Genomic DNA, 14705 nt, shown 5'->3' with positions numbered 1-14705 from the left:
ATTAGGTAAAAATAGCCTGTTCTTCTACCTCCACCATTCTCTCACCCATCTCATCATTATTTCACCACCGCCGCCCCTACCTTTCAAGTGTATTCTTCGTCTTCGAATGTGAGAAATAGATACCTATGTATTGTTGCAAAAAGCAAAAACTTGTTGGAAATCAGCATAGCATACACTACTGCTCACTGAAGGAGATAGAAACTGCTTTTTAAGAAGGAGTCGTCTGTCGTCTTATAATAAGAAGTGTGTTTTAAGATTTTTTAATAACTTGACTAGGTACCATATTTAAAATATCTTAAATAACTTTTTATTTTTTATTTTATTGGTGCAAATTGTGAAAGTGGAGTGTTGTGCATCCGGAAATTTTTTATTTGTCAACTTGCGATTTATGAAGTGAAGTGAAGTGAAGTGAAGTGAAGTGAAGTGTTTGTGTCCGGATTTTTTTTTTTAGTAGACTTTCAATTCAACATTTCGAGTGGAGATTTCTTGAAACTTCGTTGCAATTCTCACCAGGATGTCGCAGGTAAGCAATAATTTTTACATGTTCTTTTGAATGAAATTGGATACAATTCAAAATCAGCGATTCAGGTTTTGGATGAATCCAGTTCAATGGACTCGTGATTCACTGTTGCTGTAAAATTATCAAAGTATCCTACAAGCACGTTTTGCTAAAAGTTGAGTTTTTGGCCACAATTAATGAAAATTTCTCGCCGTTTTAAAATTGCAACAAATTTTTGGAAAATTCCAAAGTTTTCCTTCATCTGAAAAATTTAGACTACTCAAAATTACGCTTTTTCAGAAAAAATTGCAAAAAAAGTATATTTCTTTTGTTAATTGCTAAAATATCAACATGTTCTTTGCAAGAAAAATTTCAAAAATTCTCAATTTCTCAAAAATTTACATCGAGTTTTGCTATAATCAATTAATTAAGTATGGGTCATTCCATGCCAAATCGGCGGATTTTTGCAAGATGGTTCTTCGATTTTTATTCAAAATCAGATCATGTGTAGAGGTCATCAAACGATGACAAATGACGCAAACCAGACATTTTTTCGATTTTTTTTGACGGAGCTGTGGCGGTTCAAAGTTCTCCAAAATGGCCGAAAATGGAAAATTTCATTTGCAAATTGCTCCGGTTGTACGTGGTATAGAATTTCGAACTTTTTTTCAAATTGTAGTACTTTGAGACAGTAATTGACGAATGATGTCAAAATTAGTGTCGCCACTTTCTGAAACCTAAAAAACTCGATTTAAAAACTTATAATTTAAATATAACCACGATGTCCCCCGTAAAAATTCCGAAAAAATTCTCAGTTTTAGTCCTTTTTATGTAGAATAACATATCAAAAAATTAGAGGGGCATTTTTTTTATTTTCGTGAAAAAAAATTAAATTATACTTACTTAAGTTTTATTATTATTTATATTGTAAAAAGTACAATCAGAAACCTAAAAAATGAAAATTTTTACATTTTTGAAATATTTTACCAATGTGTAGACGAATATGTGAAAAAAATCCCCCTCCCCCAATTTGTCAACGAATTGACGAGAAATTCCATTTTTCGGGCTACAATTTTATTTTAAGAGTGAAATACATTGAAAAAATGTCGCCGCCGTTGACAAATTGGGGTGAGAGGGATTTTTTTCACATAGTCGTCTGCACATTGATAAAACATTTCAAAAATGCAAAAATTTTCATTTTTCAGGTTTGTGATGGTACTTTTACAATATAAATAAAACTTATAATTTTTTTCTCGAAAATGAAAAAAAATGTCCCTCTAATTTTTTGATATGTTATTCTACATAAAAAGGACTGAAACTGAGAATTTTTTCAGAATTTTTACTGGGGGAGATCGTGGTTATATTTAAATTATAAGTTTTTAAATCGAGTTTTGTAGGTTTCAGAAAGTGGCAACACTGATTTTGACATCATTCGTCGATTACCCTCTCAATGTACTACAATTTGAAAAAAAGTTCAAAATTTTATACCACGTACAACCGGAGCAATTTGCAAATGAAATTTTCCATTTTCGGCCATTTTGGAGAACTTTGAAGCGCCACAGCTCCGTCAAAAAAAATCGAAAAAATGTCTGGTTTGCGTCATTTGTCATCGTTTGATGACCCCTACACATGATCTGATTTTGAAAAAAATTGAAGAACCCTTGTGCAAAAATCCGCCGATTTGTCAGGTACAGTTGTGAATCGGATTCAATTTTCATGATTCATTTATGAGAAAAATATCCTTCAATCGCATAAAAAATTAGGGAATTCAACAAAACCAAAAAAAAAAACATTTTTTTGAAATTTTCGCCTTTGATTCGCTTGGGCAGTGTTTTTGCAACAAATTACTGGCAAGGCTCAGAATTTTCAACGTCGCACCGCGGATGAGCTTCAAAAATAGAAAAAAAATCACTTTTTTTCAAGAACTATTTTTAAATCAAAAATTCCGTTTTTTCTCCCTTGAATTTTCGAGAGGCAAAACTCATCAATTATCTTGCATCATATTTAATCTTCCAATGTTTTATCATGCCACATTGCATTATTAATCATCATTTTTCATGTTCACAGGAACGGTGTACATATCGAAATGGCCAATGCGACCTATCCGGTTGTTATTCTAATAAAGTTGATTTCCCCAGAATTCAGTTGTGTCATGCGGAAAATAAGCTATTACAGATAGCAAAGGTTTGTTTTAGAAGCATTAAATAGGTGCAGTGCCGTACCGAATGGGGCAGGGGGGAGCTTTTTCCAAATTTTTTACAACTTGAATTACACATCTTTCAAAACTTTTGCCCTTGCTCTGCTCGGGCCAAATACGTACACACAACACTCTTGTTCTTCAAGGTTTGAATCGGAACAATTGTTCAGTGCTCAGTATTGATAAGACATTTTGTATCACGAACACTTTGTTCAGAGAAAAAATTGGAAAAATTGCTGTATTGCAAAAAATTGAATCATGATGCTGCGATTCAGCTACAGTTGTGAATCGGATTCAATTTTCACGATTCATTCATGAGAAAAAATATCCTTCCAATTAAATAAAAAAAATTAGGGAATTCAATCAAAAGCAAAAACATCAATTTTTCGAAATTTTCGCTTTTGATTTGCTCAGGCAGTGTTTTTGGAACAAATTACCAAAAAGGCTCCAGAATTTTCAACACCGCGGATGAGCGTCAAAAATAGAAAAAAAAAACACTTTTTTTCAGGAACTATTCTTAAATCAAAAATTCCAATTTTTCTCCCTTGAATTTTCGAATTTTGAAAAATTTTCGCTCGGGCAATAATCACTTATCTGTTTGCAATTTTAGTTGGGAAAAGCAGGTCGGATTTGGTTTGTTTAATTCAGTAACAAGTTTTAAATCTCAATATTTCAAAAATCCGAGGACCTGGCATTTTACGTATTTTACCTGGAAATACCCTTTCAGCTATTCTGGGGGGGGGGGTGTCTAGCTTGGTTCTCAAGGGAGCGGGCTAAAATCCTCATGCGAGTTGATTTTACTCAAAAGGGACTTTTTAAAAATAATAGAACTTGAAACTTGAAATTTTTGAATTTTAAAAATTCTGCAGTGAATTTGTACTTTTTCCAATCTTTGAAAATTGAAGGGCCAATGGCCCACCCCACCCCAAGTTTGAAAAATAAGGAACTATTTTCTCACCAGAGGTCGCCACTTTGGGGTAGGGAGGGAGGAAAATCTCAAACTTCGAAAATAGGGATCACTGTAATAGGTGTAATAAAATAAAATTTAATTTCAAATCACAACTCCTCAGTTTGTTTTACATTTTTTGTGTTCTTCAATGCCGCATTTCAATTCTTATTACCGTTGTTCATTTTTTTTCAGGATCCTGTGTAAGAGCATTCGAAAGCAGAGCAGAAAAACCTGTCAATAACTGCCCTGGAGAAAGATCTTACATTACCAATCGACAAAATATGGCTCAGTTCACCAATTTTGAGGCAAAAACTCAAGGCAGATACAACCATGCATCCAAAACTTGTAAGGGATGAATTACCTTGCATCATATTTAATCTTCCAATGTTTTATCATGCCACATTGCATTATTAATCTTAATTTTTAATGTTCACAGGAACAGTATATCGAAATGGCCAATGCGACCTATCCGGTTGTTATTCTAATAAGGTTTATTTCCCCAGAATTCAGTTGTGTCATGCGGAAAAAGGATCTGTTGGAAAACAAGCAATTACAGATAGCAAAGGTTTGTTTTAGAAGCATTAAATAGTTGCAGTGCCGTACCGAATGGGGCAGGGGGAGCTTTTTCCAAATTTTTTAGAACTTGAATTACACATCTTTCAAAACTTTTGCCCTTGCTCTGCTCAAGCCAAATAAAACACTTGTTCTTCAAAGTTTGAATCGGAAAAATTAACTCTTATCGCATGAGGAAACTTTTTTTTGCTTCTCAAAATGTTTTAAAAGCTTTTGGCCTCGCTTCACTCGGCCTTGTTTGCTTTTCTTAAAGTTCAAACTTTTTTTCAAAATCATCATTCAAATTTCAAGATTTTGAAGCAAAAATAATAAAAACTTCCTCATCATATGTACTCGTACATAAAAACATGGTTAGTGGTTACCTCTTGAAATACTAATTTTCGAGAGCTTTTGCTCTCGCTTCGCTAGGGGCCGTTTGCATTTCTTTTTCTACTTCAAATTTTTCAAAAAAAATCATAATTCGAATTTTAAAATTTTGAAGCAAGTAATAAACTTCCTATAAGTTACAAGTGACTCATCTCACAAAGAAACGTCATTCTTTATAGGTATCTCTCGAAATAGGTACTAATTTTTGAGAACTTTTGCTCTCGCTTCACTCGGTTTCGTTTGCTTTTTATTTTCAATTCTGATTTTTTTTTTTTTTTAAATCATCATTTGAAATTGAATTTAAAAGATATGCTCAAGTCAGACACTCATCACACAAAAAAATATCGTTTTTTATACCTCTTGAAGTACTGATTCTCAAGAGCTTTCGCCCTCGCTTTGCTCGCAGCCGTTTGCTTTTCTTTTTGAATTTTTCAAAAACAATCATTGTTGAATTCCATTGTTTTATGCTTCTTGGAATAGTAATTTTCAAGAGCTTTTGCCTTTTGTTTTCAATTTTGAATTTAAAAAAAAATCATCATTCGAATTCTAAAATTTTGAAGCAAAATGAGAATCTTTTTATAAGTTGCTCATCACATGTAAGTACCTCTAGAAATACTGATTTTTGAAAGCTATTTGCTCTTGCTTTTCCAGGGCTAAAAATTATATTTTCGATATCCCCTTGCTTTAAAAAAGTCTAGGGATGTTTGAAGACATTGGAAAAGTGAGAACGTTTGATTTGGCATTTTCATGTCTCCCCCCCCCCCCCCCGAAGAACCACTGGTACGGTCCTGAATAGGTATTTAAAATTAATATTTTTCTTATTTGTTAAGACATGTTTGTGTTGCATAAGTTACTCACAAGCATTATCATGATTTCAGATTTGTCAGAGATTTCGGATGAAGAAGACAAATTAAACCAGAGTTGAAAGAACCGTAAAAGAACAGAACAAAAAAAGAAGGGTGCATTTTTTGTAGAACAAGAACAAAAACAGAAAAAACTCCACTGTTCTTTCACCTGAGTGGTTCTTTATCAGTTATTTGTTATTGTTCTATCATTTTTTTCAAAATACTTACATCCACTCACCAGACACCCTGTATATAACTTTTTTTTGAATTTTCAATTTAATTCAAAAGCTGCGAACTTTTGGATCATGTTGATAGTCGTCGTTCGTAGGAAATAGGAATGGTGGAGGCCTTGTGAAATCAGTTCAGTCGTTTTCTAGGTAATGAGTTTTAAAAAATTTGAAAAAATTTTGTCAACTGATAAACTGGGAAGCTTTGAGCTTTTGTAACATGATTTCAAATTTGATCAAAATCGCTTCAAAGGTTACTGAGAAAAATTGAATTTTAAATGAATTTTTGTGCCAAAAGTGAAAAATGTTTTTAAAAATGTTGTTGCTCTGTAAACTTGGCAGCTTTGAAATTTTGAAAGATGATGATGATGATGACAAAATGACAAAAAATTTAACCTTATGTTCTCAAAGTAATGTAATATTAAGTATTTGTATAAATGAATGAATAAGTAAATTGAGATAATTTATTGAAAAAATCATACGCATCGAAATCATAGAAATTACGTGGGAATTTTAAACATTTTTTAGGAAATATGTTTCGAACATTTATGGAAAATTTTTAATTTAAAATTAAGTCATGATTTTGAGGTACCTAATTAATCGAGAAAACGTCACGTGCCCAATCAAAATGCTGTGAAATTATACAAGGAATTCAAATATTTCAATCATAATAATTAAATGGGAAATATTTTAGGGGAAAATGAAACATGCAAGAGCTCTAAGTTCATTTCTAATTCATTCAAGTTTTAAAAACCCCCCAAAAATTGGTTAATTTTGATGTAAACTTTGACTTTCTTAAAATAAAGGGTATATGAAGATAAGGCACAGTTTTTGACCCAGAGATGGATTTCGACGAAAATCACTCCAAAAAGTGACCCTTGACCCATCTAGCACATTTTTTAATGGTGTGATGGGCCATGATTTGTTTTTTTAAATTTATTTTCGAGTTTTTCGCTAGGTGTTGATACAAATTTCACATTTATTTTTATGTTGACTCCTAAAGGTGAGAGAAAGCCCAAGAAACGTTTCAAAATTTTTGGACTATTTTTCACGAAATTGTGGCATTTTTAAAATTTTGAGCGGCCATTTTGTAGTATCGGTATATTGGTCCCATATGGACGCATTTTATGTGGAAAAATGACAACTGTACCTCCGCAACTTCTTCACAAAGTGGCCGCTCAAAATTTTAAAAACGCCACAATTTGGTGAAAAATGGTCCAAAAATTTTGAAAAAATTTCATGGGCTTTCCCTCACCCTTTTTTAAAAAACAAATTATGGCCCCTCCCTCCTGGAAAAATGCGCTGGAGGCCTAAAAATTTCGTCCTCGTATGTATTTACTCATCATGGGTCTTTGGAGTGAGCTTCGTCAAAATCCATATCTGAGCAAAAAACTGTGCCCATCCTCCTATACCCACATTTTTGAATTGTAATGTAAGTTGTGGTTTGTATGCAATCAAAACTTTTTCTACAAAGGTATATTCAATTCTATGTATGTACATTGATATTTTAGAATAATTTATTTAAAACAACATGTTGAATAAATAATTTTTTTGTTGAAATTGCATTTATTCATTTATTATTGGGTATTATTTTTTTTCAATATTCATTTGTGGATTTGGGCCTTTGGGAACCCCAACCTAAAACTTTCAGTGGTATGATTAAACTAAAGAAGCCACTTGAAAAGCTGCTTAAACAGCCGCTGGGAGCGGCTGTTTTTTCACCTGTGGTTTACTGCCATTTTTCCGCAGGCTTTTTTAAATTCTCTCCGGTTTTTTCACCTGTGAATCCATTGTCAAGTGGGTAAGAGACCAGAAAATGCCTTATTCTTAAAATGGTAGGCAATATAATTGAAACGGCAAAAAAATGGTTGCGTTTCTAACCTTGCAGGCACTACTCAACGTTTCACTGAACGTTGTAATTACTCGCATTGCCTATAGATAGCGCCTGCGCTGGCCTACAATTTTTGCGGGTAATATTGAGGATATTTGCGTTTAACCGCTGCGGATAACTTGCGGCAGATTGCAGCTCGGGTATTTTTGGCCACGAGTCGACCAGATATTTGGTTAAGAAAACATCGTTCAATGATTTGTATTCGATGTGTTCGTGAGTGAAATTCAACATTTCAATGACATCTTCAGCGCACACTTCGGAATTGTCCTCCATCCATTTCTCACACGAATTCTTCAAACTGACAATTTTCAATTTATGGGCAGCTTTGAATAAACGAACTATCCCGACAGATGCGAACTCTGCATAATTCCGCAATTTGTAGATATGATCGACTATACTATCAAATAATGCGGAATCGATATCATCCATAAAATATATTTTATCCTTGCACGGAGGGATTGGTGGTGTACTCTCGGATTGTGCAGCGAACTCAGAACACTCTTCAACAAACATTTCCTCGAAGTACAAAGACTCCGATTTCAATACAGCTCGATGGAGTTTATATAGTTTTTCACCAGCTTTGATTGTGATGTCGTACAAGTGGCCATTTCTCAAAAAAGCTTGCAGTTTTGAGTCCTTATTAGGAACAGTCCATATTTTGTGACGTTCGCATCCTCTTGATGAACCAGTACGGTGCACAACGTGATAATATTTGTTCTGCGCATTTTGATGGAAATCTGGGTATTTTTTATCTTCATATACTTCCAATTTTACTTTATCTGAAAACAAAACGAAAGGGTCAAATGTCAATAGTACATCGAGAGCAGAGGATGGTCGAATCGAATTTTTCTTGAGAGGAAGGGACGGATGGGGGAGTGTTGAGCTGACAAAAAAAGCCCTCAGAGTCCACTTCAGATTTGAACGAAACCACGATGAGCTGCCCGAGTTGATTTTTCGATTTTTGGCAAAATTTTAAAACTTTAAAATTTACTGCTTTCGGCAATTTAATTTTTTTTTTCAGAAAAAAAAATACCTAGGTGGTAAGTGAAAAAGTGAAAATTGTGAAATCCTATAAAACACGACACGTCACGTCACCATGCAAAAATTTCAAATTTAGAGCTCCAAGTATGTACCTACCTACATATTCGATTTTTTGACAAACTTTTAAAAATTCAAATTTGGCCCGTTCCTCCTCGATTCGATTGGTGATGGTTTGAAATCGTTGTGGAACTTCCTACGAGATTTTTCAAATTCTCTCATTTCAAAAAGAAATAGTGTTAGGTTATGAAAAAAGTTCGAAAATTTTAGATTTAAGCCGGCACAATACGATAACTGATGAGCCTTGGTTGATTGAAAGAGTCACAATAGATGGCGAGTTCAAATTTATATGTAGATACCTACATACATAGGTACTGGATTTTATTTCAACTCCATTTAGAGCAATTTTTCGAAAACTGGAGAATAAACCAAAAATTTGTAGAAAACTCTGTCACCTAAGGACTCTAAAGGTCAAGGGCGCAAATCTAACTTCTGATTTTTAAATAGCATATTATAGGCATAGGTCTACGTGAAAATATTACGTATGTATATTTACCAAAAATACCACGCCTGATTTCTCCAGTATAGGTGAATAATTTGTAGAAGTGTCTTGAAACTTTATCTACATTGGTAGACTCATCGATGGCAGGCAACCGTAAGTTAGTATCATCGTAAGAAAGCTCGTTCGGACAGTAGTATCTGTACCTGGCAGCATTTACGAGCTCTATTATGCGGGGTAAACGATTTTCTATATCGTGACAGATCCACTTGGCACAAACTTTACTGAACGCCTGCGTTTGATGTTCTTCTCCGTAGCAACAAAACCCTCGTTGTGAAATTATGTGAATATAATGATCGAACGGAATTGATAGATATTCATCGTGATCTTGAAATTTCAGGATATTTTGAGACAGGAGTTGAAAAACAACTGGCAATAAATTCTGGTAATTGGCAGTTACCGTGATGAAACTGTATAATTTGAATACGTCTTTGGTAAACGGATGGGCCCAGTAGTAATAAAACCCCATCATCTCGCGACAAATAAAGCGGTCGGTCAAAATTTGTCTGTAAATATCCTCGTCAATGTCCATTTGCAGATAATCCATAGCTATCAACAACGATGCATAATTATCGTCGTCTATGACGTCATTCAATTTTTCCCCATAAATTATATCAACGGCGGCGGAAAATGTATCGGTGTCGATCAGTGGGATTTCTATCAAGTCGCAGTTCCTATCTCGGTAATCTTCGGTGAATAGTTTTTCGAAATATCCCGATTGTAAAGCTAACTGTAGCCGATCCAGGTAATAAATATCTTCGTCTACTTTGACCATGATATCTTTGAACTGACTTCTGATCAACTTTTTCGGTTTCTGGTGATCAGCTGTTGCCTGGCTTGAATTTCCGGTGTCCATGATTCGGATTCGGGTTTCTGTGAAAAATAAATTAAGTCTCAGCCTATATTGTTGCTTGAAATATACACGTACAATCTGTATTTCATAATCCACATAAAATCATTGCTTCATGAGTACCAGTGATCCACCCGTGGCGTAGGAAGGGAGAGGAGACGTATATATAATCCTTAGTTATCCTATTTAGCACCTGTGAGGCTGTGAATATGGATTTTAGTGGGGGTGGCTCATCGATTATCGTGCCTTAAAAATTAGAATTTTATTGGTTGAAAAAAATTGGGAAAAGTAATGGAAGACCGGAAAAATGAAAAAAGATGAAAATTCCTATCAAAAATTACCAGAAAGTACCTACCTAATTCGATTTTTTTGCAAACGACTTCCTTTTTAAAATAAATAGGTACCTATAAATATTGAAAAAAAAGAGATTTCCATTTGAATTGATGTGAATTCTTTCGTCACAAAAATTAATTTTTGATAAAAACAAAAATTCGGCAAAAAAAACTCGAAATGTTGTAAAGCAGGGTTATTCCACGTCAATTCGACCAAGAAGTGGTAAGGGGGGAGGGTCGGCGATTTTTTTTGAAATTTTCCCTGTGGAAAGACCTTCCGAAGGGATGACCAATTGACGCAAATCACTGCCCTTTAGCGTTTTTTAAAGGCTGATAGGGGGGTGTAAAAGTTTTCAGTGAACTTGAAATTTCATCCATTTCAGCATGTGAATTACTCGATAACCGTGATACCTACCAAAATGCCACTTTTTCCAATAGTTAGGAGCTTTGAAAGGCTTTTGGGTGATATCACAAAAATCAGTGTTGCCACTTTTTTTTGTACGAAAAATTAGCTCGAAAAGTTTCAAAACGTAGTTTTCATATCGTTTCGACTCTTAAAAATTCTGAAAAAAATATATTATAAACAACTTTTTACGCTGAACAACATATTAAAAAATTGAGATGGAATTATGTCGTGAAGTCGATTTTAAAAAATTGAAAGTTTGCGAAAAAATGCGATTTTTTGATTTGAAGCATGAAAAAAAGTTTTGATCGGTGAAGATGGTCCATTTGACCCCTATTTTTACGTATCCGTTGAAAAAATTGAAAAAACACTTTCACTCGATAAAATAAACTCATCATCAAAAAAATTCAAAATTCGAAAAAATTCAATTTTCAATTCCAAACATCAAAAAAAGTTTAAATTCATTCTGTTGTCTAATTTTTACCTCTTTCTGACGTAAGTATTTCATGAAAAATTTGATGAAAATCACACTCATAGCAAAAAAATTAAAATTCCTTTATTTTTTGAATTTTGATTTTTTTTGTGATGAGTTTATTTCATCGAGTGACGGGGTTTTTCAACTTTTTCTACGAATACGTAAAAACAGGGGTCAAATGGGTCAACTTTACCAATCAAAACTTTTTTCCATGTTTTAGATCAAAAAATCGCATTTTCCCGCAAACTTTCAATTTCTTAAAATCGACTTGAGGAAATAATGCCATCCCAATTTTTTAATATGCTGTTCAGCGTAAAAAGTTGTCGATAATATTTTTTTTTCAGAATTTTTGAGAGTCGGAACGATATGAAAACTACGTTTTGAAACTTTTCGAGCTAATTTTTCGTACGAAAAAAAGTGGCAACACTGATTTTCATGATATCACCAAAAAGTCTTTCAAAACCCCTACCTATTGGAAAAAGTTCCATTTGGTAGGTATGGCGGTTATCGAGTAATCCACTGCTGAAATGAATGATATTTCAAGTTCACTGAAAACTTTGACACCCCCTATAGCAGCTTTTAAAAAAGAGCTAGAGAACTGCGATTTGCGCCATTGTCATCCCTTCAGAAAGTCTTTCCACAGGAAAACTTTCAAAAAAAAAATCGCCGACCCTCCCCCCCTCACCAGTTCTTGGTCGAATTGGCGTGGAATGACCCAGCAGCATCAGATTTCTCGAAATGAAGTCGAATCCTTCACTCATCTTGAGTGTTGAGAAAGCAGGGTGCTCATGGTTTCAAATTGGTACCTTGCTTCGAAAATCAGTTCAGGGTAAAATAAGAAAATAAAATCTTCGCGGTAATTTTTCTCAAATTAAAAAAAACAGCTTCCAGCTTTTAAAATCAATCTCAAAAGTTGAGTTTTCACCTTGAAAGTTCGAATTCGAGTTTTTAAACTGGTTTTCAATCTCATACTCGTTTTCTTAAAATATTCGCCAAATCTTACAAATCTTCAAAATTTTACAAGGGATTGTGAATGCGAAAAAATTACGAAACCCACCTTTAACCTATTGACTTCATGAGGGAGATTGTGCTGTTCTTTACTAAACCACATCAATAAAAAAGCACGTATAAAAAAATGAATAAAATCTGAGGAGCCGACCCTGCAAATTGGGAAATATTGTTAAATAGGTAGCTAAATATAATAGGTAGTAAGATGGGTACATACTACATACTTGGGAAGTTGTAATGATGAATGAGAAATCGAAACTTAAACTTTCAACATTCGACAACCAGAAACAGAAACAAACCACGTGTAATTCACTTTGAAGTGATTAAAGTCATTAGTAACATACATTTTATAAAATAATTGCTCCTTACAATATGATGCGAAAAGCTGTCGCAAACAAGAGAGCACGAAAAAGAAAATTTCGCAAAAAAAAAATTTTGTAAGATTACAAATCCGGTATGTACTTCGAAATTCACAACTGAAAATTTGGTGTTTATGCCCATTTTCTCTCGAATAACTGGAGAAAGAAGTAATTTCGTAATTTTTTTTTGGTAATACTTAATTCGCTTGAAAGAGGTTGAAATTACTTTCATACGGCACCTATGGCCCTATATATTATACTTAGTTATTCTTAAGCTGAATGATTAATTTACATTCGAGATAAGGAATTCTTGGAGACTTTTCTCACCACCTTGTCTCAAAAAAATTTCAAACTACCTATCTAAATTTAAGCAGATCACTATCAATATCGATCTAATAACTAACCAAATTCGTAAAACACATAATTTATCGTAAAATATCCATTATTTTCTAAATTAGAAGTAGTTAAATCAGTATAGGTAGTACGTAGGTAGCGCACTTACATATAGAAATGATGAGCGGTCAGCTGATTGGATAACACTCCACGGTGATTCGGTGACTGATGAAAAACAAACGATATTTTAACACAATACTCGAACTTCTTTACGAGAGCAATTTACCAACTCTCTAATTAGCAATAAGTTAAATTACTGTAAATAGATAATTAGGCAATGAAATATTCCTAATTATTAAAAGTTAACTCAATAAAAAGCTATCGAACACTACTACAAGATGCAAAGTGAGACAAGTACAAATAGATAGCATGAAGTTGCCTATACAAAATCGTTTTATTGCAGACATTATTTCATAACCAATCACGTCTTCACTAGTTTTTATTCACACAAAATACGATTGGTACATACATATTATAACACACTAGTCTTCCATCACTTTCAGTTTCACCGATAACACTTTCCCCTTTCCTCGTTTTCCACCCTATGCGATGACTGTCCATCTACCACTACCATCGACCTTGTAAATAATCTTGTCGCCTCCTCTAATAGACCAATTGTGTATATGGATTCTAACGTAACGAAATGGCACCAACATCTCACCACTACTAACACAACGTTTTACACGAAGTCTAATGTACTGGGTTTGGGAATGGCAGTGCGCATGTGTCACTTGAGAAGAAGAGCGAGAGGAGGCGCGTCATCTGGTTTGTCGTTGTTATCTTCCCCTCTCTCCGAGCGGGTAACCTAGGGTAACCCGCGCATGACTATTTCCATTCCCAAACCCAGTACATTACACTTCGTGTAAACCTTTGTGTTAGTAGTGGTGAGATGTTGGTGCCATTTCATTACCATTGCACAGTTGGTCTATTAAGAAGTGAACATAAAGCGAACTGAATAAGCTGCAAGGTCGATGACCACTACCGACATACAGTGCTTCAGGTCTTCAGGTAGAGCATTCGTGTATTATTTTCTATACCTACCTGATAAAAACTTCGTCGTTTGCTCGCTTCAGTACATTGATCTTATAATACATATGTAGATAAGTGTGTATTTTATTTTTTTCATCATGCTATGTACACGATTTGAATAAATATTCTCAAAGCAACTTTCAAAATAATGATCTTGTGGTTCAATTTTTGTAACCAGTCAACTTCATAAGATGTTTTAATTTCGGTATGAACAATTAGGTAGGTAATTTTCACCGTTCACGTTACTGAGGATCAACTAGATATTTGCATCTTTTTATCCACAATAAGTTATGCGTACGACTCGTAACTTCATCTGCATGGTGTAGGTATAGGATATACCTACATAGATTAACCGATCATGGAGCGAAAAAAATCGTAACTTGAAATCGTGAAAATAAGCAGATGAAGAGTAATTATTTCAGAGCTTTTAAACCATTATTAAAAGTCACAATCGAGTTCTAATAACTTTTCAACATTACTTGCAATATTTAAATGCATTCAATTGATTACACGATAATTTTTTCTTTGACTTTTACGCAATAAGACTTCCTACAAATTCTTCGTTACTGATATGCGATGAGCTCGCCTATCTCTTCGAGCGAAATTAATAACACAATGACATCAATTAAGCAGATTAGAGTATAGGTACCTACCTACCTAAGTGCCTGTAATATTATATAGATACACGTATTATTCAATGCCATACCAAAAT

The 14705-nt window shown here is 34.0% G+C and overlaps 1 protein-coding gene and 1 long non-coding RNA gene across 2 annotated transcripts; one reads left to right on the top strand and one right to left on the bottom strand.

Moving 5' to 3' along the window:
- The first annotated feature begins 94 nt into the window (after positions 1–94).
- LOC135847656 (uncharacterized) lies at positions 95–7158 on the top strand. Its single transcript, XR_010559212.1, has 5 exons — positions 95–523; positions 2567–2683; positions 3838–3990; positions 4082–4210; positions 5463–7158. It is a non-coding gene; the product is annotated as an uncharacterized LOC135847656 (long non-coding RNA).
- A 51-nt stretch (positions 7159–7209) lies between these two features.
- LOC135847655 (uncharacterized) lies at positions 7210–13499 on the bottom strand. The gene is made up of 3 exons (XM_065367288.1): positions 13074–13499; positions 9142–10017; positions 7210–8326 (listed from the first exon to the last, which is right to left on the bottom strand). The coding sequence occupies exons 2-3, from the start codon at positions 9998–10000 to the stop codon at positions 7560–7562; spliced, it is 1626 nt and encodes a 541-aa protein (XP_065223360.1). The 5' UTR covers positions 10001–10017; positions 13074–13499; the 3' UTR covers positions 7210–7559.
- Positions 13500–14705: the final 1206 nt, after the last annotated feature.

This window comes from Planococcus citri, chromosome 5 (assembly GCF_950023065.1).
Source record: "Planococcus citri chromosome 5, ihPlaCitr1.1, whole genome shotgun sequence".
Taxonomy (NCBI): domain Eukaryota; kingdom Metazoa; phylum Arthropoda; class Insecta; order Hemiptera; family Pseudococcidae; genus Planococcus; species Planococcus citri.
This window is presented reverse-complemented; position numbering and strand designations above follow the sequence as displayed.